Source organism: Cryptotermes secundus, unplaced genomic scaffold (assembly GCF_002891405.2).
Source record: "Cryptotermes secundus unplaced genomic scaffold, Csec_1.0 scaffold46, whole genome shotgun sequence".
Lineage (NCBI taxonomy): Eukaryota > Metazoa > Arthropoda > Insecta > Blattodea > Kalotermitidae > Cryptotermes > Cryptotermes secundus.
In genome coordinates this window covers 601,186-620,282 of record NW_019726221.1, presented here as the reverse complement: position 1 = coordinate 620,282, position 19,097 = coordinate 601,186, and the positions used below count along the sequence as shown (strand labels likewise).

Below are 19,097 nucleotides of genomic sequence, written 5' to 3'. Positions count from 1 at the left end.
AAAGCCCTCGAAAAAACCCCGCCCCAGCCCCCCTTTGCCCGCCACAAATCCCCCTTGACCAGCCCCGGGATCGAACCCGGGCCGCCGTAGTGGGAAGCCAGCGGCTAACCGCTTGGGCTATGGCGCGGCCTTTGTTTATGGTTAGTAAAGGAACAGGAAACCGACGTTTTAATGAGTGTTAACAGAAGTTGCTGTTTTTCAACCCCAGATTTCCCATAAGGTCGCTCAGGTGTTATGCCAGTTAATGTGTCTGAATTCCAAATAGCTAATCCAGAGTGAAAATAAACTGCACTGAAAACATGTAATTATAAATTATTGCGCAATATTTCAGTTAGGTCGTACATATTGAAGAAATATTCTGGCAGCGGAGTGAAACAGTTCTGCTTATCCTCGTAATGGAAGTGCCTGTTGTGGGAAGTAAGCTGTAGGACGGTCACATCTTCAGCATCGTGCAGCGTTGTGCAATGCAGATGTTCGGGGAAGCCCCCCCTGGCAGAGCTCAAGGCACCGAGAGCAACTGTCGTACCGTACTGGCTGGAGGGGCGGCTTAACCATTTGCCGTTTGAGACACGATGTTCCTTTAAACCCCATATTAGCGTAGCTACCTTGGCGTATTGTGCAAACCAACAATGCCAAGAAGGAAGGGCACACGACAACGCCATTTTATGTCTCCTGCATTCGAGTGGTTCCAGTAGAAAAGACTTTAAATCATCAAAATATTTTTTAAACTTGTGTAACGTGGGTTGACCGCCTCTGTGATCTAGTGGTCCGAGTTCCTGCCTACACATCCATAGGTCCCGGGTTCGACTCCCAGCACTACCAGATTTTCTGAGAAATAGTGGGTCTGGAACGAGGTCCACTCAGCCTCATGAGGATAATTGAGGAGCTATTTCAAGGAAATAGCGGCTCTAGTATAGAAAACCGAGATTAACGGCCGTGGGGATCCGTTGCGCTGACCACGTGACACCCTCTATCCGCAAAAGTTGGCACTAACTTCGCCGACAAGCGGCGGTCGTATTGTCGGTATAATTCACTTGCGGACTACAAGCCACGGAGTTTTTTTTTTGTTTTTCTTATAACGTTGACTTTCTAGAATACTTGCCGTAGGGTGTTGGTTTTCATAAGTTTTGGAAATCATCTTCAGGGTTAGCGATAATATTTACCGAAACGGAAAATCTTCAATACCCTGCGCGGCTTATTCCCAGAAGCCAGAGATTTACGAGTATACTCCTACATTAAGCTGCAGCTGGACAAGAAGGGACAGACAGTATATTGCGTCTCATTTACTGTGTGTTAATCGTCAGTCCTTGAATCTTAAATAAGAGACAGGCGCCATAGACGCGCTTGGACGGCACGCGAGGCCCCACCACATTACATTCAAGTCTGCACCCGCCACACACCTCTGTTGTTGTCTTGCCGACAGTTAGACAGACTAACAAATAATTCGAATAAAGAAACAACCCTTTGGGTCCATTCTTCCACCCTCACGTCAGTTGGTCAAAGAGGCAACTGCCGACACACCCTTCATTGTGCTCTCCACTCGTAAATATGCTCACCAAGTTTGTCATGAGGACGTGTTCCTTTCATTTTTCGATTATGTATAATGAGTGTTGTAGCACTGCGCAGCTGGAGGGGTCAGCCCATAGTCAAGTTATGGTCCTATTGTAAAGAAAAGTACACTTGTGAATAGGCTAAGATTGTACAGAGTTTCTACACTCTTTACACAGTTGGTAAGAAAAGATTATAAATTTAAAAAATGGGGCTATCTTCAGTAAAGAATATGATCTTGTGAGCTGTAACGCCATGTAGATCGGTAGAAGTGGACTGATGTTTAGGTGAAACAGATTGCCTTCATCTTCAGAGGCGAGCAGTAAGTCAAGCAAGAAACCATTAGTAAGCACCCTTCTAGCAAGGCTTTACGTAACTTAACTTACGCACTCTCTGATCAGATATGAAGTCCCCAACTTAACTTTCGGCCGAACACAATGGCCGCTTTCTAAGGCATGAACAGTCTTCGCTCGATCGAACGCTGGGATCATGGGTTCGAACCCAACTAAGGCATGGATGTCTGCGCTTATTATATGTGTAGGTAGCGCCCTTGCGACGGGCTGATCCCCCGTCCAATAAGTCCTACCGACTGTGTATAGATTAAATAACTAAAAAAGCGGCCAAGGCCCGCAAGGCCTATGGAACCATAGATAGACAGACGGACAAACTTAACTTTCGAGGATGCGATGATGTGCTGTCTGCTCGGGGCTGTCATACACAATAGGGGACGGCGACAGATCAATACGGAGCAAAGGTGGAGTGTCATTAACAGATTAAACCGAAGAACCTGCGGTGTCAACTTTGCCACCACGAGTCTGACTTTAATTTACCTGGAACTGAACCCAAAGCTAACCGCCTGAGCTGTGTCACAGCCCCAGGAGAGTATAGGCCAACGAAAGTATTGTGTATATCGTAATTTAAATTGTGATAAATTATAAATTCAGTTTATCATTGAATCTTCGTATTTATTTGGTTCCTCAGGCTTCAATCTAAAAGAATGTCAGTTGAAAGTTGGGTAATTTCACCCTTTGTTATAGGTCTGCATAAGTTTTGCTTACCGCCATCTTTGAGCCGATTGTCTAGATAGTGTGGGACCCTCAACGTCTCACAGCCCTATGGGCCTTCACGGCCTGCTACAGGGATAGCTTTACTTTTACTTTTACAAGGCGAAAATAATTTCAGATGAAATTAGAGTAGTATACTGTATCACAGGCCTGCACAAATGTTCATGGCAGCGCGGCTTTCTTGACCCAACAGATAGGACGGGGAATGTTATTTTCCTTTTCCATTATCCTTTTGCATCTTTATCTCGTTCCATCCTTTTCCGTTAACATGTCCTTATCGCTTTCGTTTGTTTTTTAGTTTTTTTAATTCTCTTAGTGGGGGTGGAGTCCAACTGGGTCCACTCGGCACGGCGGCCACTGATTCACGTATTGTAGACTGCCCCGGGTGATTATGATGGAGAATTTGGTGGAAAGAAGATTGGCAGGGGAAACCGAAGTACTCGGAGAAAACCCGCCCCAGCGCCACTTTGTCCACCACAAATAGCTTTCGTTTGTTCCACCCATCATTCCCTCCCCTTCCACGTGAACACAGTTACCCCAAGAGCCGGAATAGCTCAGTCTGTATAGCGACGTGCTACGGTTTGGACGGCCGGTATTCGATTCCTGGCAAAGGCAAGATATCTTTCTTTTCTCCACGGTGTCTAGACAGGCTCTGGGGCTATTTACCCGGGGTTAAAGCGGCCGGGACGTGAAGCTGACCACCATCTGTACTGAAGTCAAGAATGGTGCAACTGTACCTTCATTTCTCTACACTGCTTCATTGCATAGTGCTTAACTAATTAAGTACAAGGACAGTTCATTACCGTGTTCACAAGAGCCCTCCACTGGTCCCCATCACGAGCCAGATCAATCCAATCCATATCCCATCCTATCGCTCTAAGATCCATTTTAATATTGTCCACCCACCTACGCCTTGGTCTTCCCAGTGGTCTCTTTCCTTCTGCTTTTCCCACCAATATCCTATATGCATTCATTTTCTCCTCATTCGTGCTACATGTGCTGCCCACCTCATCCTCCTTGGCGTTTCGCTCACATGGAAGTGAATTTGGCAACGCGGCTGGCAAACTTGTGATTGTCGGCGAGTGTTTTTCGAGGCGAACAGTGATGAACGGCGATACAGGGGATCATGAAATCACCGCAGTTGTTGCTTCACAGCTCCTTATGTACATAACATGTTTGAAAATAACTTAGTTATGAAATTTTAAAATACTTCACTGGAAGGCGTATCGAAGTAGTAATCTGTAGGATAGAAAACTGATGTTGGATGTCATTAGAGCGTGTCCCTCAACAAATTTTGACCTCTTGGTGCTCGATCCAACTACTGTTTCCGTCTGTACAGAAATTTAAAAAACGCGGAGACTTGAAACACTTCAATTGCCAAGAATGCAAGACCGAAGTTACTTGAAATTTGTGAATACCGGAACCGCCATTGGCTAGGGATTCTTGCACTAAGGATCTGCATGGGCCGCGCCATAGCTCAAGCGGTAGGTCGCTGGCTTCCCACCGCGGCGGCCCGGGTTCGATCCCGGATCTGGTCAAGTGGGATTTGTGGTGGACAAAGTGGCGCTGGGGCAGGTTTTCTCCGAGTACTTCGGTTTCCGCTGCCAATCTTCGTTCCACCAATTGCTCCACAATCACCCTCACCTATCATCTGGGGCTGGTACAATAGGTCAGTAGTGGACGCAGTTCAAGGGACTTAGTTCCACCCCACTAGCAATAAAAAAATAAAGGATCTGCGTATACGAGCAAATGATAAATGAAATGCAGCCTGTATTATCTTAATACTCGTAGCTTGGCATTATTTCAACTGCAGAAGAACTTCATCACACACCTCATATAAAGTTCATGTTTTTATTTTACATTCAATCTTGACATCGCCAACACAAAAATCCCATTATAAACTTTATGACTCCTTCTACCAAAGAACTTACAAAGCCCTGGCTATTACCTACGCAGTGAGTGCACTACCTGCAACACAGAATTAAGGCTTGTAACGTGAAGTGAAATTTCTGAAGAGTTCTAGGATCTGGGGTATAATTCCATTGAAATTCAACCAATGTTTCGGAGGAAGATGTCGCCTGAATCTTCACGGTCTAAGAAAACGCCAAACTAGAAATAAGCATGAAGCGGGCATCGAACTTAGTGCTGGTTTCTTGCTTGAATTAGTTTTCAACCGTGAAGATGGGGGAGACATGTCTTTCCGAAACGTTGGTTAGAGCACGTAGCTCTGGTTACCTGCTTCATTCCGCTTTCTTGGTTGGCTTATTCTAACCTGAAGATGAAGGCGACATGTTGCTCCGAAACGTCGTTTTTAACGAACTAAATACCAAATGTAAACGGCAAAAATTAGTGTTGTCCCTGTGCTCAATTAATGAAGCACCAAGCCATGAAGACGAATGGGGGAGTGGAGGTAAATCTCCTTTATTCTTGACGTCAGCACAAGATCGAGTTGTGTGGTCAGCTTCACGCCGGGGGAAAGAGTTCCCGTTACCCAATGGATAAGGGTTGGATTGGTTCCACATTCGGTATGGACGCTGTGGTCTAGAGAAGAATCACCTCCTACCGGGAATAGATCCCCTTCCGTTCAGCCCGTAAGCCGCCGCTATACCGACTGAGCTACCGTGGCTCCTTAAATACTAAAAGTTCTGGTCTCCACTGTGCTGCAATTTTTTTTCCCTTTGGCAGTACAGCCCCAGTGGGCCTAGGCCTACCTCCACGAACTTCTCCGTTCACTTCGGTTTTTCTAGACTCCTTGGGCGTGTGATCAGCTCGTCACAAGGCCTCTACCTGTACACAAACACAGGTAAACGCACACTTACAAATTAACATCCATGCCCTGAGTGGGATTCGAACCCACGATCTCGGTTTCCAAGCGAGCGAAGACAGTACATGCCTTAGACCGCTCGGCTAACGTGACCGGCGTGCTGCAGTTTTACCGTATGGAATTACTACTGTACTCAATTACTCAATGAACTCCAGTGCATAGATATTGGTTTATGGTTGGTGATGCTTCTTTCGACGTGTAGCTTCATTTGCCTTGAGGAGTTATGCAAATGACCACATATCATAGGAAGTTTATTGCTGTTATAAATAAGCGCTACCCTGAAATTTTGCACGATAAATATATCAATTAAAGGGACAGGCCAAGGGCAGGAAGATTGGCGAAAGTGAATCATTTGATTCGGTAGCAGAACGGGATCTGTCGAACAGATGAAAACATTGGGGAAAATTCTGCGTGATACAGGTCGGTATGTTTTTATCATAAGCGACAAGTTATAAACTGTTGCAGATTGTAAATTATATGTACCCCGTAATTTGTATTTGCTTGCTGGGTTTTAAAGGATCTTCAGTCACCGAACAGGTTGGTGGAGAAGTAATGCTGTAGACTTGTATTTGGGGAAATGCTCGGTTCGAATCTGGAACGGAACACCGGGTACTCCTGTTGTCACAATCGCGCCCTTCCAGATACTTTCCAAGTCATCTGTTATCCTCCCATCCGACATCGTGTAGTCCCATGCTGATTTTTTTTTAATTTGCTTAGTGGGGGGTGGAATCCAGATTGGTTCACTCGGCACGGCGGCCACTGATTGGCCAATTATACGAAGGGCCTTCCGTATATAATGCCTCCTATTTTTTTGTGTTAATATGTAACGTCTGAGCTGGATGTTGATGGTGTTGTAGTAAGGGTTGAACCTTCCCGCCAGTGTACTGTTAGTTTGGTTGTCGTGCGACAGATAGCGACAGCAGAGCAATCTACCAATGGCGTCTGACATAGAAGTGCATACGAAACAGAGATGTGTTATTGAATTTCTCACTGCCGAACAAATTGTACCCACTGACATCCATCGACGCTTGCTAAAGGTGTACGGAGACAATACAGTGGATGTGAGCACGGTGGGGCGGTGGGTAGTGCGTTTCAACAGTGGCGAAAGTGAAGTGCACGACAAGCCACGCCCTGGGCGTCCCTGCTCAGCTGCCACTCCTCACAGTGAACAGCGCCTCGATCAGCTCATCCATACAGATCAGCAGATAACGACCAGGGAACTGTGTGCACTGCTTAATATCGGCTGTAATGCATTTGAAACGATGTTGGGGAAGCCGGATTATCGAAAAGTTGGTACCAGGTGGGTCCCGCGAATGCTTACACAGGACCACAAAACTCATCGAATGGAAGTCTGTCAGGACCTGCTGCACCGGTTTGAGGCTGAAGGTGAAAAGTTTCTGGACAGCATCGTCACCGGAGATGAGACGTGGTGTCACCACTACGAGCCGGAATCCAAAAGACATTCCATGGAGTGGCGACATCCGGATTCCCCAAGAAAAAAGAAGTTCAAGACAGCCATCGGCAAGGAAAGTGATGTGCACGGTCTTTTGGGATAGGCGGTGTGTGATTTTGTTGGATTTCCTGAAGCCTGGTGAGACTGTCAATTCTGAACTCTACAAGACGACGCTGACTAAGCTGAAAGCCCGCATTTCCCGAGTCAGGCCAGAGAAGCAGACAACCTTTCGTTTGCTACACGATAACGCTAGACCCCATACCAGTTTGGCGACCACCGCGCACATTGCAAAGTTTGGCTGGACTGCCCTACCACATCCACCTTATAGCCCCGATTTAGCACCTTCAAACTTCCATTTCTTGGGCCTATGAAAGACGGACTACGTGGGCAACATTTTCCAGACAACGATGCTGTCTTTGCAGCTGTAAGAAAGTGGCTAGCCTCTGCTGGCGCAGACTTTTACGGGCGCGGCATACAGGCTCTTGTTCATCGCTGGCAAAAGTGCATAACGAATGGTGGTGATTATGCGGAAAAATAGCTGTAAGTAGCTGAAATCTTGCTCTATTTAACTGCATTATTATGCGTTCTGTATCTGCTATAGTTTTTATTAAAAAAAACGAGGCATTATATACGGAACGCTCCTCGTACCTGCCCCGGGTAATTATGATGATGGAGAATTTGGTGGAATGAAGATTGGCAGGGGAAACCGAAGTACTCTGAGAAAACCCGCCCCAGCACCACTTTGTCCACCACTTGACCAGACCTGGGATCGAACCGGGGCTCTATGCTGAAAGTGTGGCCGTCAAGAATTCTTCCAAAATCTTTACCTGCATATAAATCTGCCGTTTTTCCATCCGCACGCAAGTTGTCTGTTTCGGGGTACCCTGTCAGGATAGCTCGACATCTGAAAGTGATTCGTATCAGATATCTTAATAAGGAGTTGTTTCGTGGCTTGTTTACGGACGCTTTCAGCATCGAGAGTTTATAGTGTCGACAGAGTGCAAGTACAGATTGGCCCAGAAGCCACTTAACCTAAAGTAACTCATTTGAATCTGCCAATCAGTTTGAAGAACGGTATCACAGCGCTGTGAGTTGTGAATTGAACATGGAGGGCCTCATTTCGAACGATTTCTGTAAATTCAGTAAGTAATAAAGAAATTTCTAACGTATTGTAACTTGGATGGCCAAAGCGTTGCTAGGTAACAATGGAAGATGTGTCTCAGGGAGGAATGTTATTGCGCGTTGCAAGGAAACAGCGCCCAAGTCAAGACGCTGGCTAGGAATCACGTGACGTTCTTTCTGCGTGGCCGCCCTTATGCAACATTAGAACTGGGTTCTATATCCGTGGTCCGTGCCGAGCCTATATAAAAAGGAGTCATAAACTGGAGAATTCGGAGATCTGGGTGGAGGCGGGGTCAATACCTCCACCGTGACCCTGCGAGTTGTAGGAGGCTACGAAAAAGCAAATCTGACAACTGAGACAGTAAAATATGGTTCGAGTCCCAAGGGACTCGGACCCAAGAAAGACTGCGCTGGCAAGGACCAGCAGCATATATAAAAGACAGACCCGTCCTCTCGTCAGAGGGCGCCCCATAAAAACAATGCCGTAACTGTCAAACAGTAATACATATCTGGTCATTAGCCCCAGATGGGACTCGACACCAAGACTTACTGATTGACTGACCGTCAGTCGCACTGTGACTTTGACTTTGACTTGGAGGATTCGAGGATTCGTCAGGATGGCGTCATTCAAGGCAGTTCAGCAGTTAATGTGTTAACCTTGACAGTATTATTATTGTTGTGTGACATAGATACAGTAATCTTGAAAGTGTAATAACGAATTGTAGTTAGAATGCGTTTAAACGAAATGTATGGTAAAATCCATATAGGTAAACATTTGTCTGATAATTTCCCTATCCAGAATGGTCTAAAACAAGGAGATGCTTTATCGCCACTGCTTTTCAACTTTGCTTTAGAATATGTCATTATGAAAGTTCGGGGAAACCAGGTGATACTGAAATTAGTGGAACACATCAGCTGTTGGTCTATGTTGATGATGTGAACCTGCTGGCTGATAATATAGATATGTACCATAAAGGAAAACACACCTTTTTTTGACGCTAGTAAGGAGGATGGTCTAGAACTAAAAACAGAGAAAACAAAGTATGTTGCTGTCTCGTCACCAAAATGCAGAGCAAAATCATGACATAAAAATGATTAACAGATATTTTGAAAATGTGGCACAGTTCAGATGTTTGAGAACGACTATAACAAATCAAAACCTGATTTAGGAGGAAATTAAGAGGAGATTGAACTCGGATAATGCTTGCTACCGTTCAGTTCAGAACCTTCTGTCTTCTCGTCTGTTATATCTGATATAAAACTTAGAATACACAAAAATATAATTTTACATGTTGTTAAGTATGCGTGTGAAACCTGTCTCTGATTTTAAGGGAGGAACATAGACTGAGGGTGTTTGAGAACAGGGTGTTGAGGAGAATATTTGGACCGAAGAGAGATGAAGTGACTGGAGTTTGGAGAAAACTGCATAATGAGGAGCTTCATAACTTGTACTCTTCTCCAAGTATAATTAGAATGATCAAGTCAAGGAGGATGAGATGGGACGGCCATGCAGTACGAATTGAGGAGAAGAGGATTGCATATAGGATATTGGTGAGAAAGCCAGAAGGAAAGAGATCACTGGGAAGATACAGACGTAGGTGGGCGGATAATGTTAAAATGGGTCTTAGGGAGATAGGATGGTATGGTATGGATTAGATTGATCTGTTTCAGGATAGGGACCAGTGGAGGGCTCTTGTGAACATGGCAATGAACTTTCGGATTCCATAAAATGCTGGGAAATTCTTGAGTAGCTGCAGAATTGGCGACTTCTCGAGAAGGGCTTAGCTCCATGAGTAAGTGAGTGAGTGATATGTGTTATATGTATCTTGTCTCTGACTGTACTCGTAGTGCGACTGCAACCGGATAGAAAACAATTTACAGTTAAACAATTAATAATAATAATCCTTTTAAAGTCGACTGGTTTTTCGGAGTTACATGTTGCCTTTGTCTTCAGGGTTGAAGAGTATGGCAAGCAAGAGACCAGCATGAAGCAGACATGTTCCTCCGAAACGTCTGCTACTTGAAACGGACTACACTGTGATATATCCGAGAGGATAGAGATATAAATTTTAATTTTATATATTATTTAATAGATGGTTAAGACTGCTTCTTCTGTATGATACTTCATATCATACAGACATGGCTGCGTGTGTCACAGCTTTTATTTGTGCAAGAGAGATCGATTATCATTGACGTTTGTCACACGTGTCGTATTTACAAATTTAGAACAGTTATCTGTCAAGAGAATATGTTTATTTGAATTGTATCGAGTGTCTGTAACATAAGAATTTGCACCTCACACAGTGCTGGACGCCTGCCCGTCCCACCCCAGACGTTTGCAAAGATTTAAAGGCAGGGCTCTTAACAAAGCCAATTGTGTTCTTATAAGATTTACTATAATGTATTCCTCGTATGACAAGTTACTTACTTTGCATAGATTATACCCATAGATTTATTGATGTCGTGTCGCCGTGATGTTTTTGTTATTCATATGGTAGGCTGGAGATTTGTAAGTACATAAAACCTAGAGACGTGGGGCCGGCTGGATTCGTCGTTGCTGTGTGGAGTAGAGCATCAACGAAATTTAAATAGGCCTTACGTATTTGGTTCCTCGCAGACTGAAATACAAAAATATCTTCCTGAACGGACAGAAGATAAGTAGATGTTACGGAACTACTGTAGTCAGAAGTTTTAATCATTAAAAAAAGAAATAGATTTAACTAGCCGAAAGCAATATTTATGAAACAACATTTTATTTTAAACATGCTGCTTAGAATTAATCCAAAATTTAAGGTTGCGAAACAACCAAAACTGAACGCAGCATTTCGATTCCAGCGACCATCATGTTCCCCAACTCCCGAAACGTCTTCTCCGGAAGATCTACAAATTGGCATACTTGTAATTCCATGACATGCGTAAAAGCATTTTCTACGCTCTACAACGTAAATATCAAGGAACCGAATTACAGATACCAAGTCGCTGGACGGTCTGTATGCACATGTTCATATATACAAAATAGTTTATAGATAGAAGGAAGTAAATTTTCTATTCTGTATTTTGGCAGCAGCTGTTGCCTTGTTTTCAGCTAATGAGGGTTATCATTGTCAGCTTTCTTGTCTACAGGATGGCAAGACTGCTGAAGGGGGTGATGTACCAACATCTAGAGAGGCGCGGAGGGGCTCGATCCATGTGACTTCTTCCCTTGGCCTTGGTGTGGCTACCCGGAACAAGTTCCTGGAATCATTGTCTCGTGGGCCATGAGTGCATTGTGTGCGCAGAACGTAAACAGTACGTCTCTTCGCTCCTCGAGCGGCTATGCGTTTGTGCCACGTGTTCCCTCTTTGGGGTCTGTACACCTCTAAAGGTTCGGCCACACAGAGCGCTACGCTATGTTCACTACGTACGCTATGTACGGTGTGTACACTCTGCGACGCAGGTAACATAGCGTACGTAGCGTACGGAAGTGTGTGTGGCCAGTCACATTGGCAATAAAGGGAGATTTTTTCTGTTCGTATAGCGAACATAGCGTACGTAGCGCTCTGTGTGGCCGAACCATTACTGGGTGGCAGACAAACAACTGATGGATGTATTGGAGGCCACCTTATTTTGTACCTTTTGGACGTCTTGGCCACGCGGACTTGAGGGAGTGTAATGAGAACAACAACAATAAAATTAAATGTAAGATATTACGTTTCGTATTTCAGTTTTAAGTAGGTTATTTTTTTTACGAAAAATAACAAAAATGCGTTTTGATAACGATAACTGATAAAATTAAGTTGTAATCTTATATTTCAGCGGTGTGCTAATTTTTTTGTTGTTTGGTAGTCGAATGCGAAAGTAATTGATATCGCTAACCTTGANTTTTTTTTTACGAAAAATAACAAAAATGCGTTTTGATAACGATAACTGATAAAATTAAGTTGTAATCTTATATTTCAGCGGTGTGCTAATTTTTTGTTGTTTGGTAGTCGAATGCGAAAGTAATTCATAGCGCTAACCTTGATATTAATTCCGTTTTAGCGCTGAATAAGCACATTAGCCTTATGGACTGTTTTACATGTCCATATTGTCCAATATGAATCCGGAAGTGTTGAATTATTTTCTTGGTGCTCCATGTTCCCAAAATAGCCAGGAAGTGTTTATACGCCTTTGTCGAGTTGCTGCATGATCATGTTTTGTAGAACTGGAACTTGCAGAAATATTTCATAATCATGTTTCCATTTTTATGTAATGAAATTTCCACCATTCAGCTTGCCACCGAGGCGGGGCGCAGAAGAATCCTTAACAGTTGAAACGCTGATTCACCTTCGTCTGTTTCGGCCTGATTAACGCAACAGAGAGACGCCGACTCGCTCCAGTCCTGTGACTGCGAATTCACATTGGGAAACAAACATGGATGACTAATATGTACGCAGTCGGGCTTATATTTTAATGTTCACACGATCAAATTGAAAATACAGTGTCACAGCCGCGCAGAATGTCACCGCGTCGCATATTTCTATAGCCCTATGGAGTTTCGGTGACTCGTTTTGCTACAACGAAAATTGTACGGATTGCAATGTTGGTAATGTTAGTTCAAAGACAGGCACGGCGACGGGTTCTTCAGTGTTTAAGTATACGGTACATCATATCTTTGCTGAATGCAGTCAGTTTGATATGTGATACCACCGAGTTTGGTTGAAGGCGGTGAGTTTATGACATACCGTTCTTCTCGAGTTTGAGCCCTGTTAGTTTGATGACATTCAGAGTCAGCTCAGAAAGTATTTGGAAGTATGGAAACACACGCACACATACAAAGGGCCATGATCATACTGTATTTTACCACAGGCAAGTGGACAGTATTCATATCAAGAAGATCCCAGCTCGAGAACTGTGGCTGATGTTACAGACTTCTGATGTAGCCTGAATGAAGCAGCATGTGGCTGATTCGTATATGCCGAAAGAAGCATGAAATTCCAATCACATAGGACGTCATTCAGTTCAGTTATTCAGTATTAGAGGAGGTGGGTTTCCTCATGCACCGAAGAAGTGATCATGGGTTAGAGGGAAGAGATTGCGTAGAAAACTTCGCTGTCCGTAGCATTGAACATGTTTCAGTTTAGCATTAGCAAAGGACCGTGTTATTAAAGAAATACAAGTGGGAATTTCCTCAGCAGCGTCCAGATGGGCGCTGCGGTCCACCCAGCCTCCTGTCCAGTGGATACCAAGGGCTCTGTCTCCGGGGTTGAAGTGGCCAGCGCGTGAGACTGAACACCCATCTCCATCATGTACCGAGGTTAAGTATACCTGCAACTGTAGCTCAACTCGCCTCCACTTCTTCGCGGCGCAAAGCTTAATTAAACACAGGAACAACATTTAAAGGTAATTAGGAAAAATTGTAATGAAAGTGATAATTGTGGAGACCTTTCTTGGGTTCATCCACATTGAGGGGAGATCAGTATTCTTGATTTTCGGTATTTTTTTAGTGGATGTGAGCCGGTGCATTCTTGTTCACTGGAGCCCGCACGAACTGCATAAAATACCCTGGAAGTGTCCAGACATTTGTCATGGAAATCAGTAGACCCTGTGTTTAATTAAGCACCAAACCATGAAGATGTATGAAAGCGTGGAGATATAGCTCCAGGCGTTCGTAACTTCAACGAACGGAAATGAGTGGATACACCCCACAGTGCTCAGTGGATAGCAATGTTCTGTGGACCGACGAGGCTACATTTGAAAACAATGAAACGTAAATGGGTATAGGCCTCAAGCGAGTTTGGAGAGTAAAGCTGTGATCAGATTTTGGGCCTGCGACAAGATGGTCATGTTCTGGAAAGGAAGGGCTGAATATGGGCTGAAGGCTGTTCAATGTTAACAGCGAAAAACATCGGAAGGACATATGTTCAAATCGCAGCGACATGTGATGTAGGGAAAGTAGTTTTCAATATATCCACACCGAAGCATAGGAAAAATGTTCGCTTATTTCTTCGCCTTGTATGCACTTATTGCACATGTTAAACGTCTCAGTAGTAGTAGTTAATTGTTTCGTTTGATCGCCAGGGTCATCACCACATTAGGCTACGATGTTGCAGTTTTTCTCAGTAGTCACCATTATGCCATCTGGTCCACATGTATAAACCAGGCATGTCCGACTTCAAACAGCTTGTGATCGACTTTTTAGTGTCAAAACTGCCAGTGATCTACCACCCCCTCCTATCGTTGTTGGTAAAAATAACACGACATATGATGTTTATTGTAAAAGCAACATACATTGAAAGTACAGACTAATTTAACGCGTATTTTCCCTTCAAAATCTGAATATAATCATATTACAAGTCAATTTACATGCTTTTCACCAAAAATCGTCCCTCGATCGAGACGTTGGACATGCCTGGTATAAACTGATGCCTAGACATGTGAACAAGGTGTTAGAGGGAGCGGTAACAGAGCGAGCATTTTAAATTTAAGTCCAGAACGAAACTTCTCCGTCTGAAACATGCTTGAGAGTACGTCACACCTCGAGTAAGCAACCTTGCAGAAGAAAAGTCTTGATTTTTCAGCAGGACCTCCCTTAAGTCGACTCTGCCTATCAAACATTGAATATATAATATAGCAACTTGATGACGATGATGATGTAAAAAGGCAAAGCTATGGATGTAACAGGCCGTGAAGGCACATAGGGTTGTAAAGCGTTGAGGTTCCCACATTTTCTAGACAGTTGGCTCATAGACGGCGGCAAGGTTGTCAGCTTTACGCGCCGGCCGCCCTTTACCCCCCAGGAAGATTCCTGGTACTCATTTATGTTAGAGGCTGACTCGACCCCAGGGCCATAGTGCGGCTGGAAGGATTAGGTAGATTGGAAGAAAGATCCACCTCACGGTACTCGAACCCGCGACCTTCCGGCCTCAACCGACTACGCTACCGCGTGCCCCTATGTTGATGATGATGTATTTGTCGATATCTGCGTGTAATGACGCATTTTCAAACCAGTATATTGCCCAATATTATGCAAGAAACATAACTTTCGTTAGAATAAATGCAGAATGGTCCAAAACTCAGTTAACTGGTTAGTAAAATGTACATTTAAATACGTTAGCGCTTTCTCTGTTACTTACTGAATTTACAGAAATCGTTCGAAATGAGACCCTCCATGTTCAGTGCACAGCTCACAGCGCTGTGATACCGNTCCCTGTAACAGGCCGTGAGGGCCCATAGGGTTGTGAGACGTTGAGGTTCCCACATTATCTAGACAGTCGGCTCAAAGATGGCGGTAAGGTTGTCAGTCTTATGCGTCGGCCGCCCTTTACCCTCAAGAATATTCCTGGTACTCATTTCTATTAGAGGCTGAGTCGACCGCAGAGCAATAGTGCGGCTGGAAGGATTAGGTAAATCGAAAAAAAAAAATCCACCTCATCGGGAATCGATCCGCGACCTTCCGGCTTGATTATGCTAATGTAGTGCTTAGAAATGTTCTTTCTGACAAATATTTTATTTTTAAGTCTTTCGATTGCTTAGTTTGTCTTTTATCTAGGTTTCTCTAGTCTTCGTGTGACTCATTGATGGTTTATTGTTATTTATTGTTGTGTTTTCAATCTAAAATCATGCTCACACTTTGCATGTTGTCCACTGATGACTGTGATTTTATTTGCCCTTTATATGTGACTTCTTTTCTAGTTACATTTTGCTCTTCTGACGCTCCTGATCAGTCACGTGTTTCTTGCTTTTCTGCTTGTGCCTCGCAACGTGCGTCCAATTCCATTTAGCGCAGAGTACACGGGACACGACTAAGAAACGCAAACATGACTTTATGCAGGGTGGGACCTGAACGGAGAGGGCACGGTTTAACCCATGAAAGAGGCACAAATTGAACTGAAAAGTAAGAAATACACGAACAAGTAGGAGTGTCGAGAAGTGGGTAACAGCAATGAAACTGGACAAACTTACGAAAAACATACTTTAGTGTAATAATAGGGTAAATAAACGCCAGGGTTAAGAATGCAACATAAGACTTAGTGTACAGGATGATAATGTTTGAATGTGATTGCAGGAATAATATCAAACAATAATTCACAGAAAAATTTGGTAAATCTGTGAAGAGGACGGGAAAAAATAAGGAACCGAAGGCATCAGAGCAAAATACTGATGACATAAGGACAGAAGCAAACAAACTCCGTGACCTGTAGTCCTCAATCGAAATATACCGAGCGACCGCCGCGTGTCGTCGAAGTTAGTGCCAACTTTAGCGGATAGAGGTGTCGCGTGGTCAGCGCAACGGATCCACACGGCCGTTGATCTCTGTTTTCTAGACCAGAGCCGCTATTTCCTTGAAATATCTCTTCAGTTATGCTCATGAGGCTGAGTGGACCCCCACTACTTCTCATAAAATTTGGTAGCGCCGAGAATAGAACCCGGGACCTCTGGATCTGTAGGCAGGAACGCTGACCACTAGGCCACAGAGGCGGAAAGCAGTTGATGCAAGCTCTGTACTATGCATCGCCTGCAATAGGACTGAAGTAATATACGTATACTACAAATTTCTCTCTTCAAGTCTTTATAACATGATTTTAAAAAATGCAAACGTCATATTGCGATGCAGTTCGTTGATTAGCCGTGGGCTGGCAACTGTCACTTGTCTCACTGAAGATTTTGTGCTGTAATCCTACAGACAGGTATTTGCTACCTGGTTCGAAGTGTTTGAAGGAAGCATTTAATGTGCCTTCAGTAGGTTCTGTATTTTTAGCGAATGACTCGTGTTTTTTTTTTTTGCCTACAATGGCCATTTTCAGATGTATCATAGGTTTTATCTGTCAGTTTGAGTCGGCAAAGACGTTGATTATAGATGCCTTCGAGGGAAGAAATCTTATTTCGCGCGCTATCCTAGTTGCGGACCTGCTAGATGAATGGGCGTGGGAGAAGGCCACCTAGGTAATGGCCCATCGTCAAGACCGCCAATTCACAGGCAGGCCACTACCTTCGCCTTCGACAGGACACCAATTTTTCAGCACGCCTGCAGTTGTGGCATTTAGAGACTTTCATAATGAAGAGAAACGTGCGCGTTCAAATATCTGGAGGCGGTTAACATCTTGAAAGGTGCAGAAAAACATCGTGTAATATTTGGGAAGTGTATTACAGCGCGGTGTCAGATGCATAGGAGCGCTCGTATCCTTCAGCAGGTTTACTCTGTTAACCAAGAAAGACTTATTGGACGTTAAAAAATTGGTAAGGTCACGGGAGATAAAGGGCGGCCGGCGCTTAAGGCTGACAAACTTACTGCCATCTATGAGCCGATTGTCTAGAGAAAATGTAGAAGTCTCGACGTCTCACAACCCTATAGGCCTTCACGGCCTGTTTCATGGATAGCTTTAACTTTACCTTACATCTTTGAGAGAGGATGACTGACTGACTGACTGACTAATTTCATGGAGCTGAGCCCTTCTTGAGAAGCCGTCACTTGTGGAGCTACTCAAGAATTTTCCAGCATTTTTGGAACCCGAAGGTTCATTACCGTATTCACAAGAGGCCTCCACTGATTCCTATCCTGAGTCAGATCAATCCAATCCATACCACCCCTTGACCCCGAATTTAATCCCTTACATTTCTCCCGAATCAAATTTGATTTGTTTCTCTTGTTACCAAATATTTGAACTGTGCCACATTTTCAAAGCATCTGGTAGATATCTTTATGTCATGATTTTGCCCTACATTCTGGTGACGAGACAGTAACATATACTTAGTTTTCTCTGTGTTTACTTCTAGACCAACCTCCTTACTAGCGTCAATGAAAGTTTCTGTGTTTTTTCTTATTTGTGTTATCTCCCCGTAGATCCACGTCATCAGTATGGACCAGCAGTTCAAACCACCTTTGTCAGTCTGGACGACATGGAGAAGAAAGAATTCTTGCCCCCACCGATATTCGAACTCCGACTTCTTGGTTATCCATCCCGTAGCCAGTCGCTCTACCGACTGCGCAATCCCGACGCTTTTCCTTGTTATGTGAGTTCCTGAATTCTTCACTTACTGTACCCGCTTCTGCTTAGGCAACCACCGTAACATTTTCATTAACTAAACTGCTTCTCATTCATGCGAATGGTAACCCTCGTTGCTCAAATTTTCGGCTGTAAAGAATCGCCGCGGGGCGAGTTCGTGTTTTCGATGGGCCGTCGCGTGTCTGCCATTAAGTTTAGTGCCGGTGTTCTTGTAGAAAACTAATGCTTCCCTTAGTTCATATCTTAAAAGACCCAGTGACCTTTTTATAAACTCATTCCCTTTCGGACTTCATAAATAAATACATAAGTTTATATATGTATATAGTGTTCTTGGCATCATTCTCATGTCTTGGGTAGAATGCAGACGTCTCTATCGGTAATTCTTATCGGAACCAAAATTATGCTAATGAGGATCTTCTTTCCATAGTGAAAATAAATAAATGGCCTGCTGTCTGATTGTGGCAGCTCTGTAAATAATGACTTCAGATATTTATACTGAGCAATTTCTTTAAAGCACTTAGGGGTGCTTCGTGCTGTGGGAGTGCTCAGACTAGACTGCTTTGGTATAAATATAATGTTTTTGGACATTATCCATCGTCATGTTTTTACCTGAAAACACCGTCCTGTTTAATTTTCAAAACAACGTTTCGGAGACAGAATTCCATCTCCGTCTTCAGGGAGAACCTTCCTATCTTCGGAGACAGGGACTAGCTCTATCGATTGGGTCCAACTGAGTAGGTTTTACATGAAGACGGAGACAGAATCCAGTCTCCGAAACGTTGTGTTTCGAAAAATGAACAGGACGGTGTTTTTAGATAAAGACAAGGCGATGGATAATGTCCAGAAACATCGTGACAAACTTTGGGTTGCAGAATATCTGCTATGCATGACAGAGCAAACTCTCAAACGTGTTACAGGAATAAGACTCTTACATGGAAACGTGGGGAGTAAAATTGAGTTGGTACAGGGTGGGGTGCAGAAACTTCCTTTTTTTGAAGGCGAATAAAAGAAAAATTATTGCTGATAGACAAAATTTATGTTCAGCTAATGAAAGAACATACTTTAAAGTTTTAAATCATGTAGTTTGAAACAAAATATCTTGAAGGTGGTGGCCACCATTC

The 19,097-nt window shown here is 43.7% G+C and overlaps 1 protein-coding gene across 8 annotated transcripts in view; it reads left to right on the top strand.

The window, feature by feature from the left end:
* LOC111863863 overlaps positions 1 to 19,097 on the top strand; it is a 381,779-nt gene that overhangs the window by 329,824 nt on the left and 32,858 nt on the right. Inside the window, exon 1 of one of the 8 annotated variants that reach the window (XM_033751234.1) lies at positions 11,616 to 11,689. The exons of the other annotated variants lie outside the window; for them this stretch is intronic. Within the exon in view, the coding sequence (XP_033607125.1) occupies positions 11,663 to 11,689 (27 nt within the window). The 5' untranslated portion in view covers positions 11,616 to 11,662. Of the gene's footprint in view, positions 1 to 11,615; positions 11,690 to 19,097 lie in introns of those variants that run through there. 8 annotated transcript variants of the gene reach the window in all.